This window comes from Nicotiana attenuata, unplaced genomic scaffold (assembly GCF_001879085.1).
Source record: "Nicotiana attenuata strain UT unplaced genomic scaffold, NIATTr2, whole genome shotgun sequence".
In the NCBI taxonomy this organism is placed as follows: Eukaryota; Viridiplantae; Streptophyta; class Magnoliopsida; order Solanales; family Solanaceae; genus Nicotiana; species Nicotiana attenuata.
The window spans coordinates 240,946-264,268 of NW_017671503.1; the positions used below are offsets into that span (position 1 = coordinate 240,946).

At 36.3% G+C, this 23,323-nt stretch overlaps 1 protein-coding gene across 4 annotated transcripts; it reads left to right on the forward strand.

Moving 5' to 3' along the window:
* Window positions 1–10,493: 10,493 nt before the first annotated feature.
* LOC109208665 lies at window positions 10,494–15,883 on the forward strand. Of its 4 annotated transcripts, none has more exons than XM_019371804.1 (9): window positions 10,494–10,585; window positions 11,267–11,625; window positions 12,434–12,795; window positions 12,941–13,190; window positions 13,564–13,729; window positions 14,053–14,155; window positions 14,473–14,601; window positions 14,894–15,106; window positions 15,183–15,791. In XM_019371804.1, the coding sequence occupies exons 2-9, from the start codon at window positions 11,388–11,390 to the stop codon at window positions 15,459–15,461; spliced, it is 1,740 nt and encodes a 579-aa protein (XP_019227349.1). In that variant the 5' UTR covers window positions 10,494–10,585; window positions 11,267–11,387; the 3' UTR covers window positions 15,462–15,791. The 4 variants fall into 4 exon arrangements, with proteins under 4 accessions (XP_019227349.1, XP_019227347.1, XP_019227348.1 ...); XM_019371802.1 differs by lacking the exon at window positions 10,494–10,585 and adding an exon at window positions 10,618–10,720 and having other exon boundaries at window positions 15,183–15,883; XM_019371803.1 differs by lacking the exon at window positions 10,494–10,585 and adding an exon at window positions 10,658–10,816.
* The last annotated feature ends 7,440 nt before the right edge of the window (window positions 15,884–23,323 follow it).

Consider the following 23,323-nt stretch of genomic DNA (forward strand, 5'->3'; position numbering starts at 1 on the left):
AGTTTGGGCACAAAGTTCGCATGAAGTTCTAAGCCTATTTGAAGGCCTAGATGTGTTACTGTGTTATTCTATATTTGTATTTAGGCCTGTAATTATTCAATGTGGTCTATAATAACTTGTAAAACTAAACGATGGGGGAAATTAGTGAAAGAAGGGTGACTGGGATATTCTAATGCTCGCATAAATGGGTAGAATACCTGTCCATAGGGTTTAATTGCTTTGATTGCTATTTGTCTGACGTGCTTAGAAATCATGCTTCTAGGAACCCAAGCACTTCACTTGCTTAACATGTCCTATTCGTGTACACTGTTAGAAAGCATGCCTATAAGAATCTATGGGCTTCACTTGTTCAGATGCCCGCTTCTATACGCTACTAGATAGTATGCCTATAGATTCAAACATCATTGATTATTTTCTCAATTTGCTCTATTACTATGTGTTAGATATCATGCCTATAGGATCGCGTTAAGTGATAAAGACATGCTTCTATTGATATTCATCTAGACATCATGTCTATAAGATCTTAATTGATTAATTATGATGTCGTTTTTGCTATTCTTATCGCACTGCCCGCCTAGAAAATATGCCTATAGGGATAAAGTGTTATAATGTCACGACCCAAAATCACTAAAGGTCGTGATGGTGCGGACACCGCTGTCAGACTAGCCAATAATAAATAATTACTTTGGTTCTCATTTTAGTATTTTTGAAATCATCACTTCCTTAAGTCAAATAATAAATGGTGAACTTCACAGAGTAAATAATAGCGTTGTTAATAAATTTCAATACTGAATAATCCTAGAACCCGGTGTCACAAGTGCATGAGTATCTACTAGGAAGTAAAACTAACATACAATGACTGTCCGGAATACAAATTGGACAGAAAGGAAAATACAAGTACTCTGAAGGAGACTCTGCTGGTTGCGGATCGTGACACAAAATGCAGCTCACCTAAGTCCCTGTATCAACCACGCCGTTGCGCCGCAAGGCCACTAAATGTATATGCATGTACAACAAAATGTACAGCAAGTGTAGTATGAGTACGAAAACAACGCATACCCAGTAAGTATCCAGTCTAATCTAGAAGAAGTAGTGACGAAAGGTCGACTCCGACACTTACTATGGCCATAAAATATAATAGTCGTGGATTTATTAAAAACGGCAGTAAACTCAAGGAAATCACGAAGCAAGTAAACAATCCTTTTGATAATAAGAGATTTCCAAATTCATATTTCATCATTTATCAATTTATCTCAGACCAGGGAGGCAATATCATTAATTATAAATTTCAAGGCAAGCAATACAAGCATGCGCAAATCATGCCGAGGTCGTACGGCCCGATCCAATAAATATTTAAACTGTGTACTGCCAGAGGGTCGGATGACGCGAACCATAGATGCATCTATTTAATCTACCGAGGCGTTCGGCCCGTTCCACAAAAGATAAACACGTTCAAGCAGTCTATCAAGAATTCATCAAGGGGTAATTATCCAAGGAAAAGGCAATTTCTCTTTTAAAATTCAAGAAAACGATGTCTAGCCTTTTAGAAATTTACTTACAAAGTTCGATATGATTTAAGCATTTTAAATTGACAACAAGATTGCAAATATTACAAGTAAAGCATGTTTTTGGGTCCTAGACTACCCGAACTTAAGCATAATAGTAGCTACTCACGGACTCTCGTCACCTCGTGCGTACGTAGCCCCCACAAATAGGAGCACATATTGATTTATTTCATCTATGGGGTAAATTCCCTCTTACAAGGTTAGAAAGGAGACTTACCTCGCTCCGTAGTTCCATAACCGGCTTCCGAGCCCTTCAAACAACTCGAATCAATGCTCAACGCTCCAAAACTAGCCAATAGTTATGCAAACCCATTAATATATACTCAAATACTCATTAAAATCCAATTTATAACAATTTCTAACCCCGATCAGAAAGTCGATAAAAAATCACCCTCGGGCCCACGTGCCCGGATTCCGAAATTTTTTGAAGATAAACTTTACCCATAACGCCACGAACTTAAATATATAATTTGTTCCAAGTCCCACGTCCAAAATCGTGGTCAAGATCCAAAAAAAATACAAATTCTAGGTTTTTCCACCAAACCCCAAATTCTCACAAATTTTCCATGATTAAATCCATATAAAATCATGTATTTAACTCAAAATTGTGAAGAAAGCACTTACCCCTTACTAGTTGATGAAGATGGCACTCCACATTGCTCCAAAATCGGCTCCCATGGACGAAATAAAATGAATTTGAGCCAAACCCTTCGCTTTAAAGAAGACATTGCCCAGCCCCGACCTTCGCACCTGCGGTCCAGTAGACGCTTCTACGGCTCCACACCTGCGAAAATCCATCGTAGGTGCGGCTCTAACTCAACCCAGAAGCTTCCGCTTCTGTGATCTCCCTTCAGCATCTGCGCCTTCGCAGGTGCGGATATTCCCTCGCACCTGCGCTCCTGCCCGTTTCTGCGACTCCAGGCCGCTTCTGCGGCTCCGCACCTGCGGCCAAAACCTTGCAGGTGCAGTTACACCAGATGGCAGCTGCTCTAACCTTTCTTCCAAGTCCAAACTCGATCCGTTCATTTTCCAGATTCCACCCGAGGCCCTCGGGGCCTCAACCAATTATACCAACACGTCCCAAAACATAACGCGGACCTGCTCGAGGCTTCAAATCACATCAAACAACATCGAATTCATGAATGGCACCCCATTCCCAGCTTAATGAACTTTAGAATTTCAAACTTCTTCATTCGATGCTGAAACCTATCAAATCACGTCCGATTGACCTTAAATTTTGCACACAGTCGTATTTGACATTACGGACCTACTCCAACTTCCGGAATCGGAATCCGACCCCGATATCAAAAGGTCCACTTCCGGTCAAACTTCTCAAAAACCTTCAAATTTCTAACTTTCGCCAAACAACTCCAAAATCACCTACGGACCTCTAAATCCACTTTCGGATGCGCTCCCAATACCAGAATCACCATACGGAGCTATTCTCAGACCCGGAATCCCAAACGGACATCAATAATGTTGAAATGCACTTCAGCCCAAATTTATGAAATTCTTCCAAAATGCTAACTTCCAAAATAAACGCTGAAACGCTCCCAGGTCATCCAAAACCCGATCCGGACATACGCCCAAGTCTGAAATCATTATAAGAACCTATTGGAACCTTCAAATCCCGATTCCAAGGTCGTTTAATCAAAATCAACCCTTAGTCAGATTCTTTCAACTTTAAGCTTCCGAAATGAGAATTATATTTCCAAATCAACTTCGAAATCTCTGAATCTCAATTTCGACTATGCTTACAAGTCATAATATCTGAAGTGAAGCTGCTCATGGCCTCAAACTGCTGAACGATGTGCGAGAGCTCAAAACAACTAGTCGGGACATTACATATAAAACCAATTTCAATTGTCAACCGTTAGAAATCCTGCCTATAGGATGTTGTTACTCACTTTAGACAGCATGATCAACATCGTTAACCTTGGGTTTTGAGCAGTCTTACTGCCTCCTTGCACGAATAATATAGATGTCATGCCTATAGGTTTGTAATACCTTTAATCTGCAAATCTGTTAGCTTAAAAGTTGTAACGGTGCCTAATAACTACTAGAAATCAAAGTTACATAGAAATCATGCTATAGGATTTAACGACTATATTGCTTCTTAGCTCTAAAATTGTCTATTGCCTAATTTGCCGCGTGCATTCTATGCTTATGTGAGGGGGTGAACTTGAGTCTTTTATTGCATTCATGTGAAGTCCTATATGTTTTGAATGTGCGCTAGTTTTATCATTTTTTTTAGCATCCTAAGTAGAGTCTAGAATCACCCAATAGTAGGTCCAAAGCCTCCTGGACCATAGGCATGAGACGGCACACGTGGGACGCGATCCAGAATTGAATTAGAGCGCCTTTAAGTAAACAACTTTAACACAGTAATCGGGTAGCAGGAGATGATAGTATGCGCCCGCCGAATAATATGAGCAACCCCTACCTTAAGGGAGTTGCGAAATATTATTTATGTTGCACAGGGTGATCCTTTAGGCTAAAAAATTTAGGACCCCCCTCCCTTTTATATGTTTTCTGTTCACACTTAATCATCAAATATAGACTAATGCAGTTGTATCCTATAACCTCTAAAGTCTTGCACTGATTATTTATATAGTTTAATTTTAGTGTTATTTTCTTTACGCTTGTTTATATTAAAATAGAACCTTTAAAATCCACATCTTCCTTCACTTATATGATCACTTAACTTAATTATAATAATTCACATAGTGTAAACTTCGATTGGGACCCACAGTTGTGGACCTCAAAGAGTGCCTAATACCTTCTCTTTGAGGTAATTTGAGCACTTACCCGTCTTTGGTAACACATGCTAGTTAAAATAGAGTTATTTGTAAATAGGTGCCCTACGCGCCTTAAAAAAGTTTGGTGGCGACTCTTCTCTTTTAATACCCATTTAAAAGAGTTGTCATACGTCGAAACCCGCTTTCGCGAGAAAACGGGGCGCGACAAGGAGTATGTTGTCTATTGTGACAGTCAAAGTGCAATAGACTTGAGCAAAAACTCCATGTACCATGCAAGGACCAAACATATTGACGATATCATTGGATCCGAGAAAAGGTAGAGAGTGAATCTCTGTAAGTCCTGAAGATTTCCACAAGTGAGAATCCTGTAATTATGCTGACCAAGGTGGTACCAAGGGACAAGTTCGAATTGTGCAAAGAACTTGTCGGCATGCACTCAAGTTAGAAGTCCGAGGTTACCTCCTTCAGGAGCATGGGTCTGGAGGGGGAGATTGTGGGGTCCATCCCCATAATAAAAAAAGAAAAAAAAAAAGGAATGTCAAATTCCATAACAGGTTTTGCTAAATCGATTTTGAATCAATTTGATTGGTTGAAGAGGCCGGCCATTTCTCCTATAAAAGGGAGCTATCTGCTTCTCATTTTACACCACACAGAAAGAGAAGCAACATAGTAGTTGCAGAGAGTATTTCTCAGGCATTGTGTGAAATAGACTGTGTAGGAAAAATAGAGAGTGTGAGCGATATTGTAGTGAGGTAAGAATCTTAAAAGATGGTTATTTCTTTTGAGTGTATAGTGGTTCCTAGAGTATTTACTCCGGACTACGGAGTGTATAATTCCTCATTATAGTAGATTACTTTTTTCCTCTCGATCCCGTGGTTTTTTTCCTTATTCAGAAGAATTTTCCATGTTAAAATCATTGTGTTCTTGTTGTTCTTTTTATTCTTGTTGATTATCGTATCTTGGTGCTACGTATTATTCCTTTGTTATTACCGTGAATATTATTTTCTGTGGGAGTCTATTCCCAACAAGTGAAAGTAACATGCTTCGTCAGAAAATTATACTAAATACATATATTAGTACTATAGTGAATCCTATAGATAAAAAGAAGTGACACCACTTCACAAGGAATCACCTTGGCGCTCGTTAAGTGGCTAATTTTGCTTACAAAGGTTAGAGGTTTGAAATCTCGTCTTAAACAATTTTTTTGACAAATATTTGAAGCAATCCTCTTTTGTTAAAATTTTGTAAGTCAAATAAAATCAAATCATAGACCTTTTCTGTCTTAAGAGTCAACAAACCAATGAGGCAAGACTTCTCCTCATCTACAAAATAATAATTAATATTATTTATTCTTTCTCTTCTGTAAATAATGACAACACTTATAAAAAATTAGTAATTACAACAACTAAACCAATCTTATTATTATACTCAATTGGAAAAATAAAAGTTATTATAAATAGTGAGCACGTACACGTTAATAATGCAAATTGCAAATATGAGAAATTTTTTGTGTGTGTCACACAACCAACACAATTTAGGTGAGATCTTCTAAAATTTGACAAGTAGAATATTAGGACTCACTTCATTAATTTAAGTAAATTCTTAGCAAATTCACATCTCCTCTCATTATCTTCTTCCTCTCACTGTCAAAACCCTAAGTACGTCTACACTACACCTTAATTCTCATTCTGCAATTTACGAAACTCGAATCCTGCCTAGGCAACTACTAGTTTGCGTTTAATTTTACAACGTAGGCCACCAATCCTATCCATTTCCTGACCACCTTAATGAGGATTCCCCTTTTCTATTACCATTTCAAAAGAATCATAAAACAGATTTTAATTCTAAATTCTTAGTATATTTTTTAGTGGAGTAATATCCATTGGGGTATCTAATGAAATTTATCCATGGAAAGGGGAGGAAGATGAAATTTTATGGGTTTAGTTAGGTGAAAAAAATTAGGTGATGATGGACAAATGCATGTGGGATGTGTAGGGTCCATACCTATTTGATAAGAAAAAAGAAAAAATTGAAGTAAAGATTATAGGCATGTGCCTATAAAATAAAGGCTTGGTTGATAACCTTTCTCAGAGCCAAAGAATGGAACGAAAGGTGGAGATTATTTACCAAGGTTTTCTATTTTTTTCTTTTGCAACTTGGAGCCCAAGTACTTTCTCCTATAAAAGGAGGAGTTCTCTCACTTCTTCAATTACACCAATAAAAGAGAGAAAGAAAGAGTGAGGCATCACAGACAGGGTATAAGAAAATAGTCTGTGAGAAAAATAGAGAGTGTGAGAGATATTGTAGTGAGATGGGAATATCAAAAGAGGGTTATTTCTTTTGAGTGTTGTAGTGGTCTTTGGAGTATTTTACTCGGGCCTACAAAGTCTAAAATTCCTTACTATAGTGATATCAGTTGCTCCTCTTAGGGTCGTAGTTTTTTCCCTTATTTAGAAGGATTTTCTATGTAAAAATCTTGGTGCCGTTGTCACACTTTTATTCTTGCTGATTACCGTATCTCAGTGCTTTATTATTATTCCGATTTTATTACCGTGAATATTATTACTGTGGGAAATTTATTTCCAATAACTGGTATCAGAGCATAGGTTCTGCTCGTTCACAGAAATACTATTCTAAAGGTGTTCGGTTGTTTTTTAAGAGCTTTTGCACATGTACCAAAGGAGTAGAGAACACAACTGGATGATAAATCCGTTTCCTGCATATTCATCGGATATGGAGATGAAGAGTTCGGGTACAGATTGTGGGATCCTGTAAAGAAGAAGGTCATCAGAAGCAGAGATGTAATCTTTCGAGAAAGTGAAATTGGGGTTGTAGATAATCAGTCAGAGAAGTCCAAGAATGTTATAATCCCTAACCTTGTTACCATTCCTTCTATTTCTAACAACCCCACAAGTGCAGAAAGTAGAGCTGACGAGGTTGCCGAGCAGGGGGAGCAACCTGGTGAGGTTATTGAGGAGGGGGAGCAACTTGATGATGATGTCGAGTAAGTGAAGTACCCCACTCAGGAAGAAGAGCAACCTCAACCTCTAAGCAGATTAGAGAGATGAAGGGTAGAGTCATGCAGGTACCCTTCCTCAGAGTATGTCCTCATCAGTGATGAGGGGTGGCCAGAAAGTCTTAAGGAGGTGTTGTACCATCCAGAAAAGAACTAGTGGATGAAAGCCATACACGAAGAGATGGAATCTCTATATAAAATGGCACGTACAAGCTGATTGAACTTCTAAAGGGTAAAAGACCACACAAATATAAGTGGGTCTTTAAACTCAAGAAAGATGGAAATGGCAAGCTGGTCAGACACAAAGCTCGAATTGTGGTTAAAGGCTTTAAACAAAAGAAAGGTATTGATTTTGATGAAATTTTCTCACCTGTTGTCAAAATGACTTCTATTCGAACAATCTTTAGCTTAGTAGCTAGCCTAGATCTTGAAGTGGAGCAGTTGGATGTGAAAACTGCATTTATTCATGGAGATTTGGAAGAGGAGATTTATATGGAGCAGCTAGAAGAATTTAAAGTAGCTGGATAGAAACGCATGGTGTGCAAATTGAATAAGAGTCTTTATGGGTTGAAGCAGGCACCAAGGCAGTGGTACATGAAGTTTGACTCATTCATGAAAAGTCAAACATACATAAAGACCTATTCTGATCCATGTGTATACTTTAAAAGATTTTCTGATAACACCTTTATCATATTATTGTTGTATGTGGATGGCATGTTTATTGTAGGGCAAGACAAGGAGCTGATTGCAAAGTTGAAGAGAGATTTGTCCAAGTCATTTGATATGAAGGACTTGGGCCCAGCACAAAAAATTCTAGGTATGAAGATAGTTCGAGAGCGAACAAGCAGAAAGTTGTGGCTATCTCAGGAGAAGTACATTGAACGTGTACTGGAACACTTTAACATAAAAAGTGTTAATCCAGTCAGCACACCTCTTGCTGGTCATCTGAAGTTGAGCAAGAAGATGTGTCCTACAATACTGGAGGAGAAAGGGAACATGGCCAAAGTTCCTTATTCTTCAACAGTCGGAAGCTTGATGCATGCAATGGTATGCACCAGACCTGATATTGCTCATGCAGTTGGTGTTGTTAGCAAGTTCCTTGAAAATCCTAGAAAGGAACATTGGGAAGCAGCCAAGTGGATACTCAGGTACCTAAGAGGTACTGTAGGAGATTGCTTGTGTTTTGGAGGATCTGATCCAATCTTGAAGGGTTACACGGATGTTGATATGGCAGGTGATCTTGATAATCGTAAATCTACTACCGGATACCTGTTCACATTTTCAGGGGGAGCTATATCATGGCAGTCGAAGCTGTAGAAGTGTGTCGCACTCTCTACAAATGAAGCAGAGTATATTGTCGCTACTGAAGTAAGGCAAGGAGATGGTATGGCTGAAACGGTTTCTTCAAGAACTTGGATTGCACCAGAAGAAATATATAGTCTATTGTGACAGCCAAAGTGCAATAGACTTGAGAAAAAATACCATGTATCATGCAAGAACAAAGCATATCGAGGTGCGATATCAGTGGATTCGGGAAAAGATAGAGGATGAATCTATGCAGGTCAAGAAGATCCATACAAGTGAGAATCCTTCAGATATGCAGACCAAGGTGGTACGAAGAGACAAGTTCGAGCTGTGCAAAGAACTTGTCGATATGCATTCAAACTAGAAAGCCCATATTTTCTCCTTTCGGTGAATGGGAATAGAAGGGGAGATTTGTAGGGGGCAAACCATTTGATAAGAAAAAAGAAAACATTGTAAGTAAAGATTATAGGCATGTGCCTATAAAATAAAGTCTTGGTTGATAACCTTTCTCGGAGCCAAAGAATGGAACGAAATGTGGAGAACATTTACCAAGGTTTTCTATTTTTCTTTTGCAACTTGGAGCCCAAGTACTTTCTCCTATAAAAGGAGGAGCCCTCTCACTTCTTCAATTACACCAACAAAAGAGAGAAAGAAAGAGTGAGACATCACAGACAGGGTATAAGAAAATAGTCTTTGAGAAAAATAGAGAGTGTGAGCAATATTGTAGTGAGATGAGAATATCAAAAGAGGGTTATTTCTTTTGAGTGTTGTAGTGGTCTTTCGAGTATTTTACTCGGGCCATAAAGTGTAAAATTCCTTACTATAGTGATATCAGTTGCTCCTCTTGGGTCGTGGTTTTTTTCCTTATTTAGAAGGGTTTTCCACCTAAAAATATTGGTGCCGTTGTCACTCCTTTATTCTTGTTGATTACCGTATCTCAATGCTACATTATTATTTCGCTTTTATTACCGCGAATATTATTACTGTGGAGGATTTATTCCCAACAGGATGGGATAGCATGTAGCCAGAATTTTAAGTTTATGAGTTCTAAATTATAAGACATGATAATTTGCTAGGTTCGAAATAAATTATGATACATATTATTAAGTAAAATATTTTATCACAAATACATTATTTGAGCAAAAGTTATTAGGTTCAGACAAACACCTAATTAATAATCTAGCTCTGCCTTTGGTCATGGGAATATCGAGGAGACTGAGGAGAGAGGCGATGGGACGAGGAGGAGGAAGAGGAAGAAAACGAAAGAAAGAACCCATCACTTTTGTTTGAATGAGAGAGGGTATGTAATGTAATAGCCCAATTCATTAGTGATATTGTCCGCTTTGAGTTTAAGTTTACATGATTTTGAAATACGTCACTAAAGTTTAAGACTTGCTTATTTATATACCCCAATATTTCTTTCATATTTTGCCGATATGAGATTTACATGAAGATAATGAGAGGAGAGATGTGAATTTTGCTAAAATCTTAGTGGGCGTTTGGACATAAGAATAGTAAAATTCCAAAATAGGGTGAAAAAAATTTTCAAGTGAAAATGCTACTTGAAATTTAGAGTGTGTTTGGACATGAATATAATTTTGGGTTGTTTTTAAAGTTTTGTGAGTGAAAATTTTGAATAACAGTTTTTTAGAGTTTTTCAAATTTTCGAAAATTTCTAAAATGAATCTTCAAGTGAAAATTGAAAATTTTATAAATAAACACAGATTTAAAAATAATTCAGAAAAAAGGGTCCAAGCTCTTAGAGTACTTAAGTTAATGAAGTGGGACCTAATAATCCACTTGTCTAATTTTATAAGATGTCACATGGTTGAATGACTCACAAAACAAAATTTCTCAGCTCTACTAATCCCATAATATAGCCGCTAATGACACTGGAGTAACTGGTACTTCAGTACAGCTGGATGTTGTCTTTTTCTTGGGTAAGATTCCCATGTCTTCATCCGTGACCAATTTTTTGCCTCTTCTTTTCCTTTACTTCAGCTGAAAATGCTGTTCATTTCTGGAATTATTATACGTAGCTTTTTTGTTTCTTTGGTGAGAGCAATTTTACAGAGGTATTTTCTTTCTTTTTCATTTTTTTTTGGGTGCCCTTCTTCTCTGCTAATTGTCTGTCTCTATTTCATTGCATGGTCTTCTTGATTACACTTTGGGTATGTGCTTGTATCGTCTTCTATCTATCACTTGCGGCACTGAATTATTAGTCCAATTACTCTTCATCCTACGCAAATTTTACTTATAATAGGTGAAAAAACTTCAACCATGTATTTGGTTTATTTATTAGTACTCCATTTTCAGTCTCTTCAAAAGTTCCTTTTCAATTAAGGGATGAATATTCAGTAATTTCTTTTCACAAAATTTCAGCTGTTCTATTAAAAAGTTACACTCTGTGAGACAACAATTCTTGCTTTTGAGGTTTCCACTTTTGTTACTCTCTTTAATTAATTTATTATTATTATTATTATTGTGGGAGTGTGGCGTGTTGTAAAAGGGATGCATTTCCTTAATCGACCTTCAGTGTTAATTACTCCATTTCTCCCTTTCTATGATTATTATAAAGCTATATTAACACTGAGGGGCTATTTGCTTTTGTAAATTTACAGTTGGAAGAAAAGTATAACAGGAAAAGGAAAGGATTTCATGTGATGGATAGTTAAAAAGTTGGTTGGGAAGCAAAACACATGACTATATACTCCTTTTGAAAGAGTGATTTGTGCGGAAAAGATGGAAGCTTTGAATCAGAGATCTCTTGAAAGAGTTGTTTCACAAAGGGCTATGCAAATGGGAAGCTCATTTCCATGTCGAATTTGTGTGGTTGGATTTCTCTGTGGTGTTTGCCTCACCTCTTTATTTCTTGCTGCTCTTACTTCATTTGGTGCTTTTCAGTTTGGTGGTAGCCTTTCTTTTTCAGCTTTTTCATCTGGTATTCCAACATCCAATTCTACTTCCACAAGCCTAATAAGTAAGTCAGAATTCATTTCCGACCTCACGAATCACTTGGGCATTTGTTTGAAAGATAGAATGTGTTTTTGTTTCTTCCTATGATAACACTGTTTTATTTTGTTTTTTGATAGGCCAGCTCTTGATTATTATATTAGACGATATTGTAGGTCATGAAAACAGTTGATTTTTGGGATACCTGTCAATTGTCATCAGCATTACAAATCAGATTTAATAATTCTTTTATAGCAAGAATCATTAAATGTGTTCCAAGAGTGATTTTGAAGCAAGCAACCTAAGGTTGGAATATAACTGGTTCAAATAAAGCTTGTGTATGATTTATTCAAAAAAAAAATGTATAACTGCTTTATGTTAGCTGACTTAAACTTTAAGTCTATTTTGACTGGTGTGGTACTTTACTATTTTCCCTTGGTATAATTGATAAGAGGAGACGGATCTCGTACGTAAAGAATATTTGACTAGTAGCGACACGATTTCTGACAAAAAGGCGCTGACCAAAAAGGTGAAATTAGATCAAACATGGGATTAACTACTTTGCCTAAGCAATCTGGTACCCATTAGAATCTATAACTTATGTTATGGCACAGCTACTGCAATGGAAAGCACTACTTAAGCTGATATTTATTGACGTCTTGTGTGACTCTAAATATACTCCACTCCCACTATAGAAAAGGAGTGGAGAAGAAGAGTGGTTGTCTTCGTCAATAATATCAATTTCTTAATTACTTATTTGCACCGAACAACATGTACATCTTCCTGTTGTTGCGGAAATCTTATGAGCAACTAACCTTGTTTTGGATATGTTACAGGTGGAGACTGCGATGTTAAACAAAAGAACTCGGAAAGGTTGTTTTTTCCCCAGGAAAAAATTGCATTGGGGGTAGATGAGAGAGTGTCATTACTGTACTCATCTTGGAGTAATTTACTGACTAAATCAGCAAATGAAGACAATCGTCTGGGTAAATCCAAGTTACCAAAAGCACCTCACTTTGAGGACTGCAAGCTGAGTGCAGAAAATAATAAACGACTTGATACCCGAGTTCGAAATGACAGTTTCCCTCCATGGACTATATGGAAGGGACAATTAGATAACTTCCTTTTGACAGCAGAAGACGAGAATCTGCGGTATCATAGGCATCAAACAGTATCTGAAGGAGCTTTTCCTCCCTGGGTATGTTATTGTCGTGCAGTATTTCTATTCTAAGAAGTTCTAGGCATAAATTAATCATTTCTTTTGTCAAACACTACAAAATATAGGATATCCACTTTCATATTTCAATACCAAAAAGCATCTCAAACATAAGAAGCAATTGCAGATCAAGGGGTCAGATGAAGAGAACTACCCCTTAACAAGGAAGGTGCAACGTGATATATGGCTCCATCAGCATCCTTTGAACTGCAGTGATGGAAATGTGAAATTTCTGATAGCTGACTGGGAGAGAATACCTGGGTTTGGTATTGGTGCCCAGATAGCCGGAATGTGTGGTCTTCTTGCAATAGCAATCAATGAGAAAAGGGTCCTTGTTACGAGCTATTATAATCGTGCTGATCATGATGGTTGTAAAGGTAGCTCTAATTGTCGCCGCTTCTTTACACTTTTACCCCTTTGGATCATCAACATTTGGCCATTAGGGGAAAAAACAGTTCTAGAAACCACAGGAGAACATAAAAAACTGATGACTTTCCTCTTATTTTGGTTCTACGTTACGTCCCCTTTAGTTTGTCAAACCTATTTCAAATCTCCATTAACTTTATATGCATTATTCCTAGATCCCACCAAAAACTTAGAAAAGTTTAGACAATTGGTCTGTGAATAGTCTCACGAACAAACATTAAAAGTGCCATGTTAAAACTATGGAGTTCCTTCCTGAATGCATTTGAAGTTGAGACATGATAGTATGGCTATTGGCATGAAATTCTGTCACTGTTGCCTTCATAGGTTCGTCACGCTCCAGTTGGTCTTGCTACTTCTTTCCAGAAACATCCCAGGAATGCAGATATCGTGCTTTTGAGCTTATGAAACAAAAAGAAGCATGGGAAAAAGGGATCATAACGATAAAAGAAAACTATACTTCTAAGGAAATATGGTCTGGACACACTCCAAGGTAAAGCTGTAACATATGCCATCTGTGAAAATAAATAACTCTGCAATATCAAGTACATTATCTGTCCATTTTATAACTGTTACTAATTAGGAAGTCAAAATAACTTTTCGTTTTGGATTTCCATCTTAATATAACTGTGATTTACACTTGTTAGTGCTTTTATGTAGTTTCTATACATGCAAATTTAGTTTTCAGGAACGTCAAAGGAATGTCGTCCAAAATCATGCCATAAATCAGCAGAATATAACTCTGAACCCGGTCATTTATTTTGGGATGGAGATATTATTATATAGTTCATGCAACTCAAAGCATCTTGATTTCAGGTCATGGGGCAAACCTTGGAGTTATTTGCAGCCAACAACAGATATAAATGGAACTCTAATTGCTTATCATCGCAAAATGGATAGGAGGTGGTGGCGAGCTCAGGTAGAGTCCGTAAGCCTACTTAACTTAGAACATCATATAATTTCGGATGTTCGCATGCTCCTTGTGTGTAATTATATCGACTCTTTTGAAAGACAAATAAAACAGTGCAAAATTGTAATCGTTGCTCTTTCAGTTGTACCCTTAGTATATAACAAAATGGATGCTAATGTTCTCATCAATCTGCCCTTTTCCAGCTGCAATTCAAAAGCTTTTTTACCTGTTGTTTTTCCCTGTGCATTCAATAAATAGCTTTATCAGCGATGTTCAAGGCGATAAGCATATGTATTTGTCATGACTTTTATATCTTTCTTCTCCAGGCAGTGCGCTACCTAATGCGGTTTCAGACTGAGTACACATGCGACTTGCTAAACCATGCACGACATGCAGCATTTGGCTTGGAAGCCGCAAAAATGGTTCTTGAAAGTCCACTTAGAGATTTTTCAGAGGTACTGAACTCTATTCATCTCTTCTTGACTAGAAGCTAATTCTTCGGGGTTCTACCTTTTCATCTAATTGTGAATATTGTGATACAATTTATAGGATCATGCCATCTCATTGCGCTCTCATCTTCGGTCATCGCTCAAATCTAATATAAATTTCCTTTATTCTGTTCACGTGGAGAAGTGATATCCTCCTTGGATTTATTCCAGTAGTGTAACAGAAAATTATTTATCATGCTTCAATATGAATCTATATGATTAAAAAGAAGATTTTTTCCCTGTCATTTCCTTTCTTCAGGGAGTAGAAAAGGTCGGACATGACATTGCAAAATTTGTATGGTCAAGTCATAAACCTTGGACTCCTAGGCCAATGCTGAGCATGCATGTCCGGATGGGCGACAAGGCATGTGAGATGAAGGTTGTAGGGTTCAAAGAATACATGCATCTTGCTGAGCGCATAAGAGAGCACTTCCCTAATCTTAAGAGCATCTGGCTTTCAACAGAAATGCAGGTATGACACTTTTCTCATACTTCAATTGTTTTTCTCTCCCTGATTTTTCATTAAAACACATCTTCCAACATAACAGGAAGTTGTGGATCAATCGAGACTGTACCCCCATTGGAAGTTTTACTACACAAATGTGACACGCCAAATGGGTAACATGACAATGGCAAATTATGAAGCCAGTCTTGGCAGGGAGACGAGCACGAATTATCCTCTTGTTAATTTTTTGTTGGCAACTGAAGCCGATTTCTTCATTGGAGCATTGGGTTCCACGTGGTGTTTCCTCATAGACGGTATGAGGAATACCGGAGGAAAAGTCATGTCTGGATACTTGAGTGTTAACAAGGATCGATTTTGGTAGCTACACAGCGAAGCTTCTAAGCAATTATTCTGAGGACAAAATCTTCGGATAAACCTGGAAACATCACCTTTAACTCTAAGCCAAAAGATTCGGTCCAAAATGCTCGCTGCTTTCGTAGCTGATGATCGTGTTGATAGTCAAGATGGAGAGCTGATGCATAAGAAAAATACTGGGATGCTACCAGATGAGTTCTGATTATGAGCAGACAGGGAGCAGCATTTTACCTGTAAATTATTTATTGTAAAATAAATTTTGCATCACTTTTGTCTCTTGATAATCCTACTACTCATTTCTTAAAGTTGTGGCTCAGTTAATTATTTTTCCCCAGAATTGTGGTGATAGAACCAGCTTGTAAATATCTGGATATTTCATTTGAGTGTCTACATATTAGTAGTGCAGAACAGTAATCAAGCAACTTTACCTACTAAAGTTTAGATAGATGGAAAGAAATTATGTAACAATTTATTGTTCTTAATAATCAACTGGAAAAAAAAATAAGGATGTGGGGAATTAGCTAAATAATGATGACCCAGCTCTATTAATTCCATTATTATGTAGTAATTATGAAGTGTGGAACTAGACAACAAATTAAAGTAAGGTGATATTGAATTTCCTTTGCCTTGAAGGATTTTTAGACGTGCGGACAATTCTCTACTTGCTTTACCTGTCATTTTCCAACGAATTAACCTTCTTTCATGCCACAATAGTTGAGCTTATTAGCAAAAATCCAACCCTTAAGGAAAATGAATTTCCTAGAAACTTACATAGTCAGCTGCATGCAAATAACAAGTCCAACTCCGACATAACACTTTATTTAGATTTATAAGAAATAAATATAGTAAAATCACGAGGCTAGCTGCGACTTACAGCTTGTTTGGATGGTTGTTTCATAATGTATCGTATCGTATTGTATTGTATGGTACTGTATCGTTTGATGAATACAATGTTTGGATGGATTGTGTCGTTTTAGCGTCGTTTCATGGTATCACGCACCTGTGATATGATGAATAAACTTGCAATATTATTAAAAAAAAATTTGATTATATAAAAAGGTAGGGTAAATGATAAAATAAAATTATTTAATAATAATGAAGTGAAATTGAGAGAAAAACACAAGGAAACAACGCGACCACACCAAATCGGTCGTTACATAAAGCGGCACATTTCATCGTTACGTAACGACGGATTTAACGATACGATACAATAAAATTTAAGTAACAATCAAAACAAACATTGTATTTAAAGTAACAATACGATACGATACGATAGGTAACAACCATCCAAACAAGCTGTTACGAGGAAGAAACATTTTATTTAGATTTTGTAAGAAAAATAATTACGTAAATGACAAATGATAGTATTGGTCAGGGGCGGCCCTTCCATGAAGCAAGTAAAGCAACCGTTTTAGGCCCATATTTGTGGGGGCCCCATTTTTTGTTACACCTAATAAACTATGTATATGTTTAAAAATGAGTTCTTTAAAGTGAAAAAGTTTGATTTCTTTCTTTAACAAACATAGAGGAAAAGGATTTGCAACTGTTATGATTCTACCAAGGAAATTGCACTTGAAATGAATATCGAACCCGAATTTCGTAAGAAACGTGTGATATATAGGAAGTAACAATTTGATGCGAATGTTGATAATGAAATCTCAAAATCTTGCAAAGAGTCCTTTAAAGTTTATTACTTTTATACATAATAGACAAGATTATTTTTTCACTTCAAAATAGATTTGAACAATCCGAAGCATATGAAAATATTTTTGGCTTTCTGTTTGGCAATTAAAACTAAGATCACTAGATGTTGGAAATTTGAAAAAATATTACTTTAATCTTGAATGTTCCTTAACGATATTGATGATTCAGATTTATTTTCCGAATTAAAAGTATTAGAAAAATAGTACAATTAGAATATAACAGTTTAATTGATACACCTAATCAAATAAAAAGATATAATTCTTTTCCAAACGCCTAAATTGCTTATCGAATAATGTTCATAACTCATGTTACCGTTGCTTCAGCGGAAAGAAGTTTTCAAAATTAAAATTAATAAAATCTTACCTAAGAACAACAATGTCACAAGAAAGGTTAAATGGATTAGCTATATTTTCAATTGAGAAATACTTATTAGGAGTTATTGATTATAAGAAAATTGTTAATAACTTTGTATCTAAGAAAAACTAAACAAATAGACTTCAAATAAATAATTAAAAAAACTAAAAAATTAAGGCTCCTCATAAAGTTTGGCTTTATGCCACAAAATTCGTCGGGCCGCCCCTGATACTGGTGGACAAAGAATATTAGCAAAGCGTAAAAACAATCTATCTAGATTTGTATGAAATAATTAACAAAAGCAGAGCGTTGGAAGCCAGTTCGAACTTCAAATATTTGGGTCTGAAATTAGGTTTGGCAGTACGCAACTGTATATTTGTCAAAATCACCCTAAAAGTTCATGGAGTTCAGTTATTAATGGGTCAAAGGGAGAGTCTGTAATAACTTAGCCTACGCTAATAGAGGTCAATTGGGGCCTGGTTATGGTGATGTGAACATTAATGGTGAACTTTGTGTGTAGATCAAATTAAACGATTCAAACGGTGTAGGGAAATGACACCGGAAAATAACGATAATAATACTGCAATAATATTATTTGTAAGTAGATACACGAACTGGCTTGAGTCGTGCTGGGCACTGTTCTAAAAAACTATGTCAGCATTGTGAAATATTTCCCCAGGATTAAATAAGCTCATCTCTATTTATTTAGAGGATACAGGAATCAGCAAAACATTAATTTTCATATCCAGTAAATAAGAAAAAGGAATAAGAACAACTAAATTAGAAAGAAAGAACGAGGCGTAAGGGGGAGAAGAATTAGAAATATTAAGCATTTCTGTTGCATCATCAACAGTGAATGAGTGCCTATTTATAGGCTTATAAATAGTTTTAAATAGACAAGTGTCCATAAACTTGTCCTTAATTCCCTTTACAAATTGTAACTCCAATGTTTCTTTCCATGCACAATGACACTTGGACTCTTTTATTTTGAAAATACTGTCACAATCCCCATATATTTTCAAAATTTATAGGAAAAGGATAAAGGAATGGAAGAATTGACTTGCTGGATTTGCATGGTCCAAATGTAACGGATTTGGTGTCTTCAGGACTATGAACCAAACTTAGACCAATAAAATTTAACTCACAGAATTACTGGTGAAATATAATATTTATATGAACCAATAATTCTTATTGTAAGTCAGAGATTTTATCAATTACATTTTGACCCCTGGTAATTTTGCTGTTCAACGCTGTTTTGCGCCCAATAGGCCATGCGCATGCCTGGTTATTCATGAGAGCTCTAGAGACTAGGCCAAATCTCATAGGAGTGGCCCCACTCCACTCTCATATAGGTGAATTCATCAAGTGTATATTGCTTTTAAATACACCATCCATAAGGAATATGAATTTCATTAAGAGTTATATCTCATTCTCTCAATTAGTAGTAGTCAAGCACTCTCTTTTAATCCTTCAGTGTCAATATCGACTTGTTATTACCCATATGAACCTACTTCATGGGATCTCCAATCACATAGGTTGAGTTACCATCTCTATTGACAACATGTCGGCCTTAACCCCACTTCTTTTAAGGTTTGAATAATTAATTTTCTTCCCACAGGTTTTGGTCAGAGGATCGCCAAGTTTATCTCTGACATCACATAGTCAATAGAAATTATTCCATCTCTCAGCAGCTGCTTTATGACATCATGTCTCAATTTCATGTGTCTACTTTTATAATTATAAGATTTATTCTTTGGTATCGTTATTGCCGCTTGGCAATCACAGTGTATAAACACAGGAGGCAATACGTCCTTTATTAAAAGGATATTAGCTAAAAGTTTCTTAGCCACTCAGCTTCAAAACCAGCTAACTCTAGAGCTACAAACTCTTATTCCATAGTCGATCTAGCAATGATCGTCTGTTTAGCTAATTTCCACGATATTGCACCACCATCAAGGGTGAATACATAACCAGTAGTGGATTTTGTCTCATCTGAATCAGAGATCCAGTTTGCATCACTGTACCCTTCTAAAATAGAAGGAAATCCACTATATAGAATACCATAAGTCATGGTTCCTCTCAAATATTTCATTAGTCTATCTAATGCAAACCAATGCTCTCTGTTGGGATTATGAATATATCTACTCAGTCTACATACAACATAGGCTATATCAGGCCTTGTAAAATTCATTAAGTGCGTCAGACTCCCAATAATCTGAGCATATTTAAACTGAGCAACTGGCCACCATTATTCTTTTTCAAATGAGAGTTAGCATCAAAAGGAATGTTCACTGGTGTGACATTAAAATATTCAAACTGTCACGACCCGAATTTTCCACCATCAGTGTCGTGATGGCGCCTACTTGTGGTAGCTAGGCAAGCCAACTTAATTACCTTTCCATCACTAGCAATTATCTTTAACGGTTTATAACATCAATATAGAACATAAAGTCTAATAAGAACAATAGCGGAAGTCTGTCTTAAAATGATAAATTTAAAATGCGGAATAGTCAAAAACAACCTCTACCCAAGATTTGGTGTCACATTACTCACGAACCACTAAGAATAAACTAAATACAAAGGTCTGAAAAAAATATAACAGCTGTCTGTCTCGAAACAATGAGGCAACACTCAAAAGGGAAACATAAAGAAGAGACGCCGGGCCTGCGGACGCCTGCAAGGCTACCTCAGTCTTGTGATATGAAAGCCTGCTCCCGTACTACTGCTGCTGCTGCTCCTCAAAACCTGGACCTGTGCAAAAATGCACAGAAGTGTAGCATCAGCACAACCGACCCCATGTGCTGGTAAGTGTCTAGCCTAACCCCGGCGAAGTAGTGACGAGGCTAGACTGGACACCACATAAACCTGTGCAGTTATAATATACAGCGGAAATCGAATACCAAGTAATTAACATCATGGGAGGGGAAACATGCTATGGGGAGATACAATATTAACAGCAATCCAGAGTAACAACTAAAACAACTTATAAATCCACAGTGAAACAAGAAATCAATATTCAGACATAAACACATGATATCAACAACTGTTGCGGCGTGCAACCCGCTCCATAATTACCATTGTTGCGGCGTGCAACCCGACCCACATTATTTATCATTTATCATTGTTGCGGCGCGCAACCCGATCCTCATATGTTATTGTTGCGGCGCGCAACCCGATCCTCAACATCATTTCTATTTCAAACTTCATAAACTTCCAACTTTAGATATTTAGGTCCGAAACACGTCAAACGACGTCCGATTTCGACCAAACTTTACAGAAAGCGCTTAAACAATATATAAGACTTGTACCGGGCGTCGGAACCAAAATACGAGCCCGATACCACAGTCTTTTAATCAATTTTCATTTCCATTTTCCTTAAAAATTTTAAAAAAACAATTTCACAGAAAAATTTATTTCTCGGCCTCTAGACCTCGGAATTCGACTCCGGGCACATGCCCGAGTCCCATATTTTTCTACGGACCTTCCGGGACCGTCCAATCTCGGGTCCGGGTCCGTTTACCAAAAATGTTGACCGAAGTCAACCTTAAACATATTAATATCAAAATTCTTCAAATTTTTCACAGGATTCACATATTTCAACATAAAAGCTTTCCGGCTACGCGCACGGACTGCGCACACAAATCGAGGCAAGTAAAAATGAGGTTTTCAAGGCCTCGGAAGCACAGAATGAATGAGGAAACAGGTGATGACCCTTTGGGTCGTCACACAAACTTCTTAAGAAGTCTCTCAACATAATGTTCTTGTGGCAACATTATGCCATCTTTACTCCTTATAACTTTAACTCCTAATATCACATTACTTCACCCAGATCTTTCATATCAAAATTAGCATACAAAAATAATTTAGTACTTTGTGCAATATTTAAACGTGTACCAAATATAAGCATGTCATTAACATACAGACATATTATCACATAATCATTATCTACCACCTTAGTATAAACGCATTTATCCACCTCCACTGAAGAAAAACTGTCTCTTAGTAAGACTTGTTCAAATTTCTCACCACTGCTTAGGAGCTTGTTTAAGGCCATAGAGAGATTTAATTAATTTAAAACTTTGTTTTCTTGTCCAAGAATGATACAGCCTTCAAGTTGAACCATATAAATTTCTTATTCTAAATCACCATTTAAAAAAAGCAACTTTGACATCCATTTGGTGGATAAAAAGCTTATGAATTGAAGCTAAGGCAATTAAAACTCGAATAGAAGAAATTATAGTCACTGGTGCAAATGTATCAAAATAATCTATATTTTGTTTTTGAGAAAATCCTTTTGCTACTAACTGAGATTATATTTATCTAAAGATCCATCAGGATTAAATTTCTTTTTGAAAATCCATTTACAACCAATAGGTTTTGCACCAGGAGGTAAATCACTTAAAATCCATGTATTATTTTTCAAAATGGAATCGATTTCAACTTTTATTGCCTCTTTCCAATATTTAGCATCTGAATAAGATATAGCTTCAAAATAATTTGATAGTTCATTATCGACAAGAAAAGTTTGAAAATCATTTCCATAAGAAAAATATTCTTTTCTAGGCCTTTGCTCCTTCTCAATTCCTCATTAGAGGTAATTTCACTATTTGTTTCAATAGGTGTATGAGAAATTTTATCAAACAATGAATAAATATATTCAAAGAACTCAGCATTCTTTGTCTCAATTATAGTATTGCAATCAAGCACATCACTTTTCAAAAAAAGGAATCTATATGCAACACTATGTTCAATATATCCAATAAGCATGCAATCACCATTTTTAGAACCTATTTTTCTCTTTTTAGGTTCAGGCAAAAGAACTTTAGTAAGGCACCTCACACTTTTAAATATTTCAAGTTAGGTTTATAACCCTTCCATAATTCATACAGAGTTTTGCCAGTTCTTCTATGTGGTATTCTATTTTGTAAGTAACAAGCAGATAATATAGCTTCACCCTACAAATTATCAGGAGCATTAGAACTAACTAACATAGAGTTCATCATCTCTTTCAATGTTCTATTTTTTCTTTCAGCTACTCCATTTGACTTAGGTGAATAAGGCAGAGTTACTTCATGAATTATTCCATTCTTTTCACAAAATTCATTCAAAGATAAATATTCTCCACCTCTATCTGATCTAATTCTCTGGATTTTTCTATTAAGTTGATTTTCAACCTCAATTTTATAAGAAATAAAAGCATTAAAAGCATCATCTTTATTTCTAAACAAATACAACTTAGTATATATATAGAAAAATCATCAATAAAAGTCACATAATATCTTTTACCTCCTCTAGTCATAGTCTGCTTCAAGTCGCCTAAACCAGTGTGAATTAAAGATAATAATTTAGTTTCTCTATTTACAGAAAAATAAGTCTTTCTAGTACTTTCAGCTTCAACACATATTTCACTCTTGTCAATATTATTTGAGTCTAAACCAGATATTAATCCTAGTGACTGCATTTTCTTTATATACGCGACATTAAAATGTCCTAGTCTAGCATGCCATAAAGAAACAGACTCAACCATACAAGCTGAAGAAGATGAATTTCCATATCTAGACTCAAACATTAAGCATAAATAAACCATAATTACAATATCCATTACCCACAAAAAAATTATTTTTGGTCAATACGACCTCATCATTCTCGAAAGAAACCTTCACTCCAACTTTTTCTAATGATCCCACAGAAACCAAATTGGTTTGGATATTAAGAACATGTAATACATCACTCAATGCTAGAGTTTTACCAGATGTGAGTTTGAGAAGAATTTTTCCTTTCCCAAGAATGCAAGTTGTTCTTGAGTCACCT

Excerpts from the sequence above, each read along its gene's own strand:
- LOC109208665 (XM_019371804.1), top strand. The coding sequence starts at position 11,388 with ATGGAAGCTTTGAATCAGAGATCTCTTGAAAGAGTTGTTTCACAAAGG. Across the intron at positions 11,626-12,433 it reads TACTTCCACAAGCCTAATAA|GTGGAGACTGCGATGTTAAA; the intron begins GTAAGTCAGAAT and ends GATATGTTACAG. Across the intron at positions 14,156-14,472 it reads GGAGGTGGTGGCGAGCTCAG|GCAGTGCGCTACCTAATGCG; the intron begins GTAGAGTCCGTA and ends TTTCTTCTCCAG.